Source organism: Apostichopus japonicus, chromosome 9, assembly GCF_037975245.1.
Source record: "Apostichopus japonicus isolate 1M-3 chromosome 9, ASM3797524v1, whole genome shotgun sequence".
NCBI classification, from domain to species: Eukaryota; Metazoa; Echinodermata; class Holothuroidea; order Aspidochirotida; family Stichopodidae; genus Apostichopus; species Apostichopus japonicus.
In genome coordinates, this window is record NC_092569.1 from 23,349,024 (window position 1) to 23,361,801 (window position 12,778).

Genomic DNA, 12,778 nt, shown 5'->3' on the forward strand with positions numbered 1-12,778 from the left:
ATAGACTCTATAAGGAGTATGCCCCCTACAGCCTACAATGATTCTGGTTTATACGATAAGCACAATCGATATCGTTACGGTACTGTACATGTACCATCATTACCCATTAAAAAAATGAAACATGATTATGTTGGAAGTTCTGGTAAGTGTTAGGGACCCCTGGATCAATCTACAAGGTGTGAAACCTCCTTGGCTAGAGCCTGTAGGACATAAACAAAGATAGCAGCAAAATGTATGATCGCGTGTGCATTTGTTTATTACGTTGACCTTTTTAACATCAGTTTAAGTACATCTTCTCGCGATCGCGTGCACCTCGAAGCTGATTAATTGAAACCATGCATTATGTCTTTCTATAAGTGATTGTTCTCAACATAGAATAGTTCCTTTTTAACTATTGTATAAAGCCTTGCTGTGAAACAATAAGTCAGTTCTCACCGCCTTAACGAATATACTAACTGGTAAATTGAGCACAAAAGAAGCTTCGATAGTTACCGTGAACAGGCATGGCTATCGAGGGATTTATAGCTAATATAAGTCTAATATAATGGTTTTGTCCATATATATCTTAGTCGCAGTTGCCAATGAATAGACTTTTTGATATGTTCATCTCAAAACAACTCTTAATTAAAGACGTAGATTTTCTTCAATTGAATTGACAGTGAGTAACCAAAGAAATCATTTCATTTTGATTTATGGTATGACGATATGCAAATAAACCGTCACCGCTGTATTTTAAGGGTTTGAGCGATAAATCAATCAACGCTTTTAATGAATTTACTGAATGGTATACCGAAAACAAAAGAAGCTTTATTGAAGACTTTGATTTTATTTATCATGAACAGACGAGGCTTCAGAATATATTATTAAAGTACAACGCACCTTCGAATATCCTACCACTAAGCAACAGAAGTATATATATATATATATATATTCCATAATAATTGACATGGAAAAAATCACAAAAGTGACTTAGCAGCCAAGTTTCGTGTATCAAACCTCCTATATGCTTTGATAGCCATTCCTGCAATTAAAAAGGTAACCATGACTGGTGTCACACGAGTATCTAAACATCATAACTTAGGTATGCTACTCTCTACTAAGTCCCATATTATGCTGCAGTAGGCCATTGATTTAAGTTAGACATGATATGCATGAACAAACAGATAACTTGTGCTATAAAACAACCATATATAGTAGAGCATTGTTAGTGAACGGAGAAACAAGAATAATGTAACAAGACATATTGCTCATAGTGGTCAATTAGGCTACATTTAAACTATACTCTATAAATCCATAGTCCACAGCCTCTTAGTGTTCCTGGACAGTTGTAGTACCTGCTAAACAGAAATGTGAAACACTTCAGATAAAGCAATAACACACGAAAGGGCAGAACGAAAGAGAAACCCAACCATGTCACTAAAGTGTATTTATGGGGACTAACGAAATAACTATAAGAAATGCCGAAATATGTAGATTAAAACATAAGACTTGTACCAAAATCATGGTTTTATCTTCCAGTGAAAAAAAAAAACATATTTGTTTCACTTAAACGATATACATCGTCACTATAAAACGATATTTATATTATTCATATCTGGGGCAGTCATATTTGAGACGTAACTTAATGATTCTGGAGTTGCTATGGTGAATTCAATAAATATTGAAAGAGTTACAGGTATACATAAAGTACATTCACACTTGCCAATCAGAACAGTTGTCTTGATGAGATTCTTAGCTCGCATCGTCTGATTTTCAACTATTTACTTCGTGGACTTGAGACGTTTCGGAAGGAATCATGAAGCCGTTCACAATAATCGCCGCCATGGTTTGCGGAATTTATTTACTGCTCGAATGGACCGAGGGTAAGCTGCACCTCTTAACGTGTTTCTTTTAGCTCCATCATTTCCCAAGAAAACATGCTATTTCAAAGCTTGATTCAGGATGATGCGTTACATTATAGATCTGTATAGATCTGTCATAAAATATTTACAAAAAGTATGACGGCAATACCTATAATGATGTAGTGGACAAATAGACTTCCCTTATCTTGAAACTTAATATAAATATGTGTCATTTACAAGTTATTATCGGTTCACTGGAATCAGAATTAAGTTATCCTATCATTGTATGCCATGTTGTTATTGACGTAATTTCTATATAATATTTGTCTTTTGAGTAATGCTGCCACAAAACTAAGCTTTCAATTTGAAATGCTAAAGGGATTAACGTCTGTGAAAGAGTAGATGTAACATTTCTGTCGCTGTTTATAGTCGCTGAATAGTGACCGCAGCGAGGTAAACAGTAAATAAATCACGTTAAATTATGTCCATATCAATTTCAGATAATTGTCATAATTTTCAAGCGTTTAGGGGTTTGATATTGAGGCCAAATGTTCAACCAAGGTAACGATGCTCTGAAGATTATCAATATTAAACACGAACATTATAAAGCTATTATCATAAAATTTAAACTTTACCAACTTGCTTTAAGCATAGACATAACTTTTATTATATCATATCTGCCAGGCCTTTCAATGTGGTTCTTTCATGACACACATATATTTCTAATCGACAGTTTTAACATGTCTTATGATACGTTACCTGTGCTGTATTCAAAGAAATGTGCCTCATATGTTAAACGTGACTATGTGCTCTAAATTGTGACAGTAGGTTAATAATCATAACGAGCTATACTGTTTCTCTGTTCGAGTAAGAGCATCACGTTTAGTTTAGTTTTTAGAAGTTTACAATATATTACTAAATAACTCAGCGATTTGAATAAACTATACGCTCATAGGGCTAAGTTGTTTGATTTTTATTTAAGAAAATATGGCGGGTCCTTCCTTTTTCAATGTAATTTTTATTAAGATTACGTAAAAACCGGCAATGTTTTCATTGACGAAATTTGTCATGCTTGGGCAAGTTGTAATTTCTGCGTCCCAAGTGGTTCTTATTAAAAGCAGATCTTATGGAATAATTCTAATATTAAATAAATAATTCGATTACATTTTATGATTCATGGTACGGGAAGGTATTGTTTGTATAAAGACCTATTTAATGATAAGTAGCTACTGAGTTTTCAGCTTTTAAGAGTAAGTTTAATTTACGTTGCTCCTTTTTGCAGCATTACAGTATTATTCATGCTATTCCTGCATGGTGAATGGAAACAAGAAGTAAATAACAATCTTCATGTGAATAGGGAGGGATCATTGTTCGGTAGGATTCGTTGTTATCCGTCCTTATCACGATATATTTACAACATTTTAATTCAAACTTTTGTCTCTCCTCCAAGGGCAATTTCTAAATGGAACCAAATTTTAAATCTTAACGACATACAATGGCGAAATATCTTTCTTATTCCACTTAAATCTCTTCGAGAGAGTAAGCTTTAATACTTCCAGATCCGTTTCATTCATAGAATCCTTGGCACTAATTATCTTTCATATCGCATGGGGAAGGAGGAAAATCCTAGGTGTACTTTTTGTGGAGAACAAGATGAAAGACTTGAACATATTTCTGGGAATGTAAAGTTACTTCTAATTTCATTATATATGTTGAGCAGGCACTACTTGGTAGACAGTTTTGTTTTTCAAACAAGACTTTTTGTTTGGTTATAAACTTACTCTCAAACATCCCTACAACTTTCATATTTCAACAGAAAACTCTGGGTAGCATTCCCAAGGGTATAGATTTACTCTCTAAATTTAAGTTCTACTTACAAATTGAATATTATCTATGTAAGAATAAGCCTAATCCTCCGATATCCCTTCAAGAATTTAAATCTGCATTTAGTAAGGAGGATTTCATTTGCAGTTAGCGCTCTTTATATAAGGTATCATTGATTGTTTGGTTTCCTGTTTAGTATTTCTTCTTCGTAATGTTTTGCTTCTCAATGTTGTGCAAGTCGCGATCGTTATATTTGAATAGTATCATTGTACGTTTTGTCTCTGCGGCTGCACTGTATGTATTGATATTGTTCTATTAAAACTAAAGATAAGAAAATATTAAATTGTTAGGCAATGATTAAGTTGTATTGTAATACTAAAGAACTCACAAAATTATCATGTCTATTTGTATAAATGTCAAATGAGTCAGTAAAAGAGATTAAAAAACGATCTGAATAAACTAAAATCTCTGAAACTTATAACATTTAGATATGTATATAAAATGCAGGTTATTTTTCTAAAATTTCTTCAAAAATGCTTTGACTTAAAAAAAAAAAAAGAATTTTCTTGACGTAAAAGAAGGTTAATATGTTTTCACTGTCATTCATACATGGGAGGCTAAACATAATCGTTTTAAAAAATTTAGTGAATGTTACTCATAGCAATATATACTAACGTCAAAAAAATACACCATAAATTTTGCAAATAGCGCGAAATTTTATAATCAACTAGCATACTTTTTTCAGGATAATATCTATCGAGAAAAATCAATATAGGTAACAAGGTGGAAAAGAATCATATCGTTCATGGATTTCATTCTTTGTGTTAAATATATATATATATATATATATACTAAATACGTCATTATTATTCCTCTTCAAGCAAAGACTTGCTATTACACAACAACAATTGACGAGAATGGCGCTGTAAAGTGGAACAGAGACAAAGGAGATTGTGATGTCATCAAATTTGGGGGTGTTAAGACTACCGCAGCACCAAAATCATTCACAGGTGAGGGTGTTTATCAGAGCATAACTATTAACCTAATTTATGATGACTGGGAGCCATGGCAGAGTTGAAACTGTACAAATATAATATTTTATTTACTTTCTTTGTCAAGTAAAAGCATCATGCATATAGATGTTTACATTCATTGAATTATGTTATTATTTCATGTTAAAGATGGCATTTTTATAATCGGTAAGTGACACCCTAGACATAACAGACGAGTTGTGTGGAATGATTTTAGTAAACCTGCCCAAAATACCATATTAACATTTTTCTATAATTTCACTTAATACGCTTACATCTTAGGACTCATCTTTGAACACAGCACAAAGCTTCAATTTCCTACCAATGAACAAAAGGCGTCTATAACGATTCAGCAGTATTGAAAGGAAGTTGTATGGTTCTTAAAGCATAAATAACATAAATATATCACAAGAAATGAGCCGAACTTAATAAAGTTAAGATTCAACGCATTATAAGGCTTCCCGGATTTATATGAATATCGGCATTTCATGTATAAATGTAATGCGCTTATACCTTTAGCAATCTCTCTTTAACTTTTGAACAATTATCGTGTTCATACACAACAATTGTCCTTCAAATATTGTTTGCTTTCTGACGAACAAGTTTTTAAACTTTTCAAACAAACATTATTGAATGAACAAATTAAATATAGTAAGCTACTTTATAGTTTCCAATCAAATATTTATATTGGTTCCATATTACTGTGTTTGCTTCAATTTGCTAATTATCAGCCAGCATGTATTATCTGAAGGTAAATTGAAATACTTTTGTTAGTAACCAATGCGATGGTTGTTCTACTGTGAATTAAACATGCGTATGAATAGAAAGATGATGCCAGAAAAGTTTACATTTTTAAGTCAGGCAAACATATTTCCAAAATGATTCTTACGAAAATTATTTGATAACTTTTCTTGTACCGGGTTGCGCGTCATTAACTAGTTTTACTAAATTATATTTCAAGCGAATTACAGCAAGGATTCTGAGGATGGGAGCTGAGTAGGATGTACTCCGATAAACATAAATTCAGCCAAATATCAATTAAAGAGGGAAAAAGTACAAATGTGCAGGTTTATTTAAAGAATGCTCATTTCTTATTGACCCAAATTATTCTTAAAAGGCTCTTGATAGAAATATATAGTTATATAACAGTCTACTTGACTACGGTCAAATAAGGTACTAACCAAATGAAATCAAACTTAGATCATATATTTGTCTTCAACACATTCTTCAGGCAAAGGAATTTCACCAACTACTGAGGATATCTTGACCTCTTCAACTGCACAAACATCAGAGAATATGCCATCCACAGAAGCTGTTGGCAGCACAAGCAATCCACCAGGTGGGTTAACGTACTTTTCCATATTAGGAGTTTATCTGATGTAATCGTGTATGCATACATGTACGATCCATGGAAGCTGTTGGTAGTTAAAATACACTACCAAGTGGGTAAACGTACATTTCCATATTAGAAGTCAATCTGTTGTAACCATGCATGCATACATATACCATCTACAGAAACTGTTGGTACCACTAATGCAAAGTACTTTATTGAGGAGAGGAGGGGTGTGGGATGTACTCCGAAGAACATTAATTAAGACAAAATTTTAGATGAAAAGGGAATAAAGTACAAACTTTTAGGGTTATCCCAAAGAAATCTCATTCCTTATTGACCCAAATTATTCTTAAAAAGATCTAGTTAGTAAGATATTGTGATGTATCTTGACTCCGTCAAATAAGGTACTAACCAAATGAAATCAAACTTAGATCATATATTTGTCTTCAACATATTCTTCAGACAAAGGAATTTCACCAACTGCTGAGGATATCTTGACCTCTTCAACTGCACAAACACCAGATGATATACCTTCCACAGAAGCTGTTGGTAGCACTAATAATCCACCAGGTGGGTATACGTACTTTTACTAATTACGAGGTTATCTGCTGTAACCATGTATGCATACATATACCATCTACAGAAGCTGTTGGTAGCACGAATACACTACCGAGTTTGTATATTTACTTTAGCATATTAGGAGGTTATCTGTTGTAATCATGTTTGCATACATTAACCATTTACTGAAGCTGTTGGTAGTACTAATGCAAAGTACTTGTTCTTAATTAGATTTTCAAGTGAATTACAACAAGGGTATTGAGGAGGGGAGGGTGTGGGATGTACTCCGATAAACATAAATTAAGCCAAATTTTAGATAAAAAGGGAACAAAGTACAAAGTTAGTGTTATCCAAAAAAAAATCCCATTCCTTATTGACCCAAATTATTCTTAAAAGGATCTAGTTAGTAGGATATAGTTATGTATCAGTCTACTTGACTACGGTCAAATAAGGTAATACCCAAATGAAATCAAACTTAGATCATATATTTGTCTTAAGCATATTCTTCAGGCAAAGGAATTTCACCAACTACTGAGAATATCTTGACCTCTTTAACTGCACAAACATCAGAGGATACATCATCCACAGAAGCTGTTGGTAGCACTAATAATCCACCAGGTGGGTTAACGTACATTTGTATATTTATAGGTTATCTGTTGTAACCATGCATGCATATATATACCATCTACAGAAACTGTTGGTAGCACTTATGCAAATGTACTTGTCCTTAATTAGATTTTCAAGTGAAATATAACAAGAGTATTGAGGAGGGGTGGGGTGTGGGATGTACTCCGATAAACATAAATTAAGCCAACATTTTAACTAAAGAGGGAACAAAGTACAAACTTTTAGGGTTATCCCAAAGAAATATCATTTCTTATTGACCCAAATTATTCTTAAAAAGCTATTGTTAGAAAGATATTGTTATATAATAGTCTACTTGACTACGGTCAAATAAGTTACAAACCTAATGAACACAAACTTAGATCATATATTTCTCTTCAACATATTCCTCATTCAAAGGAATTACAACAACTAGTGAGGATATCTTGACCTCTTCAACTGCACAAACATCAGAGGATATACCTTCCACAGAAGCTGTTGGTAGCACTAATAATCCACCAGGTGGGTATACGTACTTTTGCATATTTATAAGTTATCTGTTGTAACCATGCATGCAAGCCATACATATATCATCCACAGAAGCTGTTGGTAGCACTAATAATCCACCAGGTGGGTATATTTTCTATTGCGTATTAGAAGGTTATATGTTGTAACCATGCATGCATACATATACCATCTACATAAGCTGTTGGTAGCCCTAATACACTACCAAGTGGGTATATGTACTTAAGTATATTAGGAGGTACTAGCTTGTAAACATGCATATATACAAACGTCCATGCCCATAAGAGTGGTATATCTTTAAGAATTCGTTTCGTCCGACAACATAGTTTAGTTTAGTAGAAAAAAGGGATGTTTAATAACCACCTTGCATAACATTTAAATTGTAAAGCGCTATCTTGTATTTTGTTCATATAAAACTTACATCGAATGTTTGATCAGTAGTATTTTTGTTTTGGAGATTGCATACAACCGCAACTTATTATAAAGAATAAGCATTTAACAATAACAGCTGGATTTCTCATTTGGCATAGGAACGGGAGAATCTACTGAGACTACTTTGATCTCTCCCTACCTTTGTTACAGACGTTCTAAAAAGTAGTAATAAAAATGGGTCAGACTTACCATCTTCGGTATTGGCGACAAAAAGATTTGTATATATGTGGTGTAACAATCAAATGTCGGTGTGGACGCAGAAGCTTCCATAAGTTATGACGTTATGAGTCCAAATAGCTGTATTTTGTGATGTTTGTTCTTCTATTGTTCCCATAACTCTCATACCATTGGAGCAAATAAAACTCTCAACAAATACTTAAATAGTGATAATTAAGCCAAAAAATCCGTAGGCTGTCAATAGACTTCTATCACAGTTTGGTAATTCGTTGGGAATGTGTATTTGCTGTTGGTTGTTCAGGCAAAATCATACTAATAATTACTACAGTAAAAATATGGGCAAACCAAATGGCAATCACCTACATCATAGTAGACAAAGCCCCATAGACTTCACTAAATGTTACAAACCATGATTGTGATAACACAGACTCAAAACTGAGTAAGTAGCAATGGTTGGGCATTTATGCTACAACTGAATGTTTAATTTGTTTTAAATTTTATTTGTAATTTTGCCCAAATTATTCAGGCAACTTGCCAAAACTTTTAACTGTTAAACTATTAGTGAATTTGTTACATTGTAGGTCTATTTCACTGTGTCCTTTTCAGTAACCTTAATAATATTTGAAATAATATCGTTGTTACTAATTTTATGTAAATCTTACCACATTTCTGACAGAGAATTACAAATGAATTGCAATTCAAAATTAAAACTGTATTTAAAAATAGTCTACGTTTGTGCTGCCTAGGTACATCGATCCCTACATGTCCTACGAACATGATCTACGGAACCTGCAGTGGCAGAGGAACATGTGAAGATCCAAACGGAAAATCTCGTGGTAATAGTCACTGTTTGGGTAATGAGGGCTGTACCTGTCCAGCTGGATTCTTAATGAAAGGGAATGACTGTATCAATGCGAGTGAATGCGTGTGTATCGTTACAGAGGCCAACTTGTTTATAACAGTGAGTATTTGCAATACTAATCTCAATATCACGTGACTATCCAAACGAAACCACATGAACAAATTCTAGTTTGATATAAATGCCGTATGTCTTTTTGCATCAATTTAATTCTAGAATGGAGAAACATACTGTAACGATGTCTGCACACAAAAGTGTTCTTGTAGCAATAACCAACTGACCTGTGCAGACTACATATGTAGTACCAATGCTGTGTGTGCTGTCAAGAATGGAGTACGACAGTGTTATTGTAATGAGGGATACGAAGGTGACGGTGAAACTTGTGTATCCTTGCCGTATAGAGACTGCCAGGATGTTTATGACGCTGGACATACACAAGATGGGGTTTATACAATCATGCCTACTGGATGGCCTGGTTTACCGTTCAACGTATCTTGTAAAATGGAAAACGGTGGAGGATGGACCGTAAGTCTTGATTTACAAAATAGGAATGTTCAGCTATGTTTCTGTGAGTTATTATGATTCAGTCTATCGTAGACGGCAATGGAAGTACGAGTTTCTGTTTTCGGTTTGGTTGCACTTTTATAATTCCTTACCAGGAATTGAATATATCAAACATACTTTAGTAGATGCAAATGGTGACAATCGTAAAAAATGTCCTTCCCTCTAAAGAAAAACAAAACAAAGAAAGTCCTAAGTTTGTCATACTGAAACATTATTTTATAGTCCTGCGGTATTTCTTGAATAAGTTGGTGTGTTAGCATGCTTCAATTACTCCAATAACTATAATTATTTCACTATTTTTACCTGCTATCTTTTCAGGTTTTTCAACGTCGTACCAATGGCTCTACGAGTTTTGATCAAAACTGGGCAGCGTACAAAGAAGGGTTTGGTGACAGCAGTAACTTATGGTTAGGAAATGAAAAGCTTCATTACTTGACAAACCAGAGAAACTACAAGCTTCGCTTTGACATCACTCCTTCTAGTGGATCTGCTGAATATGCTGAATATGCGGAATTTCAAATCGAGTCTGAAAGCAGCAAGTACAGAATGAATAAACTGGGCACTCACAGTGGAAATACAAGTTAGTTGCATTTTCGATATTTGCGCCTTGCCATGGATAATAGGTCAAGTTAAGTTAATAGTATGTTCACAATGAAATTCATGTGAAAGTGGTCGTCACGGTTTCAGCACATCTTGATGTTAAATCTTACCTAGAAAATATGTACTAAGAACACTGGATCACAAACCCTTAAAAAGAGGGTTCGGTGTAACATCCCGCAACCCCCCCCCCACCCTCCCACCCTCCCGCTCCTGTCACACTTCACATTTTCTTCGGTTGTTTCGATGAGATAATTATATAGTTTATAATCCAGTTCAGGGTATGTAGGATCAGTCGCACCCATTAATTAGAACGGATAAAACCGATAGAAACAAGTGATGAAGTCAATAAGTGATGAAATAATACAAAATACCATATTGCTGTTTATTTGTCTCTCCCTTCCAATCATCTCAATTTGGGGCAATTGATATGAAGGAACCTTTTCTCCTTTGCCAGTTTTGGTTTTATAATCTTGAAAGAGCAGGAGGGTTTTGCCTCTCCCAGTCTGGACCCGTTATCTTCACCGTCTCAATTGAATACAGTTGGTATCTTTGACAAAATATTGAAGTAGTCTGAGTAGTCGATGAACAAGAATGTATGCTGAATGATAAAACATCAAATCTAAGAACAGTAAATATAACGGAAGAGAAATACGACCATATATCTTCACAGAACCAGTAAAAGAGAAATAAATTATTGAGGGCTTGCAGTGAACATAGTCTACTAGCAGAAAAAATGTTTCTTATAACATATGTGAAATAATTATAGCGAGAAGAGACGTACACCGTGTTTCAAGAAAAGGACAAACTGAGACATAGAATGAAATTATAATAACTAAAAACTAGTTAATGGAAAGCCCATGATTAAGGTCTCCGTTCGTACCAAATATCATATTTACTCATTTTATCATAATATTTAATATCAATATATAGACAATAATTTCATTTAATAAGCAAGATTATAGTTTTTATGTTACATAATATACATCAGTTAATTTCAATCCAGATCATGGATCTTCTTACAGTCACGTCCATTGAGATGGTTAACTAAATACATCAGTGCATAATATATATAAAATGATTGCGAAATCACTCAACCTATCATAAGAAATAATTCAATTCAGTTTGCACCCCCCCCCCCCCTTTATTCCAGTTCACTATAATACCTATTTCATGACCCAACACAATTTTTTGCAATATATCAGGATACTTAAGCTATTGTTTTATGGCCAGGTATATTAACCACTGATGGTTCTTGCTGTTTTGCTTGACAGGTTCTTCTCTCTCTAAAAACAAAGGAAAACAATTCAGCACGCATGACCGAGACAATGACGCATGCGATACCTTCAACTGTGCAGAGAAGCACAGAAGCGGCTGGTGGCACTCGAATGGTTTGTGCTCTACTTGTGATAGTGATAGCTATTGCGCTTACTTCCAATACAGCAGCAGCTGCAAGTCAGCTTGTACGGATCTCAACCTCAACGGTGTCTACAATGGAGGCAACGGGGAAATGATCTTCTCTAAATATAATTACTGCAACGTCCAATTTGTTGAGATGAAAATTCGACCCTCCTCTTGAGTCGATGACGGATAGTCTGCGTTGTGATTTCTCTCGAAACCATTGTAAAATGAACAGTTATTTTTCGTTATGAGAAAGACAAATCAACTGGACGAAACGAGCCATTGGTAGTATCCATGAAACAACCCAATTAAATTATGTATCATCTTGGAGGATTGAAACCTTTCGAGAAAACTTTAATTAAGTGATTATAAGTTCAAATGTGAGTGGCAGATTTACAAAAAAAAATAGTATTCTTTAATCTTCAGACATATTGTTGAATATTCCTTTATTTGGAATAATTTCCTAAACTGATCATGTTTCAATTTTTTTTTGTTTTAGTGTTTTTTTACTGTATTTATTTACAATACCGTAACATATCATACAAAAGAATCAGCAAAAAGACTTACATAAAGAAGCATACATTAAGAAATCATAATAGTCGTTAAGGTTACACAAATTGTAGTCTGGCTTAGATATGAAATAGTAAAGGTCAAGTCGAAAGCGAAACTTAAAATAAAATTCGTGCGTATGTGGGACTTTGTTATTCAACCTACAAGTGTAAATATAGTTTACTAGAATGCAAAGTTAAAAGGTTCACATGATCACCCATATCATCAAAATCACCAAAACAAATATTGGTCGATTAAAGTATAATTCATTTTGAATGCAATTTGAATTCACTGCCTCCCAGAATCGCTCAACGTGACAACAATTATGAAACAAATGTATAAGTGTTTCATCGGCATTCTGGCAAAATGAACAAAGTGGAAAATTGACCATTTTTATTTTATAAAACAAGCTATTCATGCCTAAAATAAGATGTAGGAAATGCAATTGTAAATATAATACTTTGGGGTCATTCACAGTCGTATG

At 33.9% G+C, this 12,778-nt stretch overlaps 2 protein-coding genes across 2 annotated transcripts in view; both read left to right on the forward strand.

Annotated features, from left to right (window-relative positions):
* Positions 1 to 12,778, forward strand: part of LOC139973954 (techylectin-5A-like) — a 120,332-nt gene that overhangs the window by 2,105 nt on the left and 105,449 nt on the right. The gene's annotated exons all lie outside the window — the stretch shown is intronic.
* On the forward strand, positions 1,725 to 12,045 carry LOC139973013 (uncharacterized). The gene is made up of 10 exons (XM_071979359.1): positions 1,725 to 1,862; positions 4,547 to 4,675; positions 5,928 to 6,035; positions 6,492 to 6,599; positions 7,086 to 7,205; positions 7,611 to 7,712; positions 9,071 to 9,285; positions 9,400 to 9,708; positions 10,066 to 10,327; positions 11,619 to 12,045. Exons 1-10 carry the CDS (start codon positions 1,796 to 1,798, stop codon positions 11,921 to 11,923), a joined length of 1,725 nt encoding a protein of 574 aa, XP_071835460.1. The 5' UTR covers positions 1,725 to 1,795; the 3' UTR covers positions 11,924 to 12,045.

Coding starts and splice junctions, on each gene's coding strand:
- LOC139973013 (XM_071979359.1), top strand. CDS start 1,796: ATGAAGCCGTTCACAATAATCGCCGCCATGGTTTGCGGAATTTATTTA. Junction 6,036..6,491: donor CAGCACAAGCAATCCACCAG/GTGGGTTAACGT, acceptor CATATTCTTCAG/ACAAAGGAATTTCACCAACT. Junction 7,206..7,610: donor TAGCACTAATAATCCACCAG/GTGGGTTAACGT, acceptor CCTCATTCAAAG/GAATTACAACAACTAGTGAG.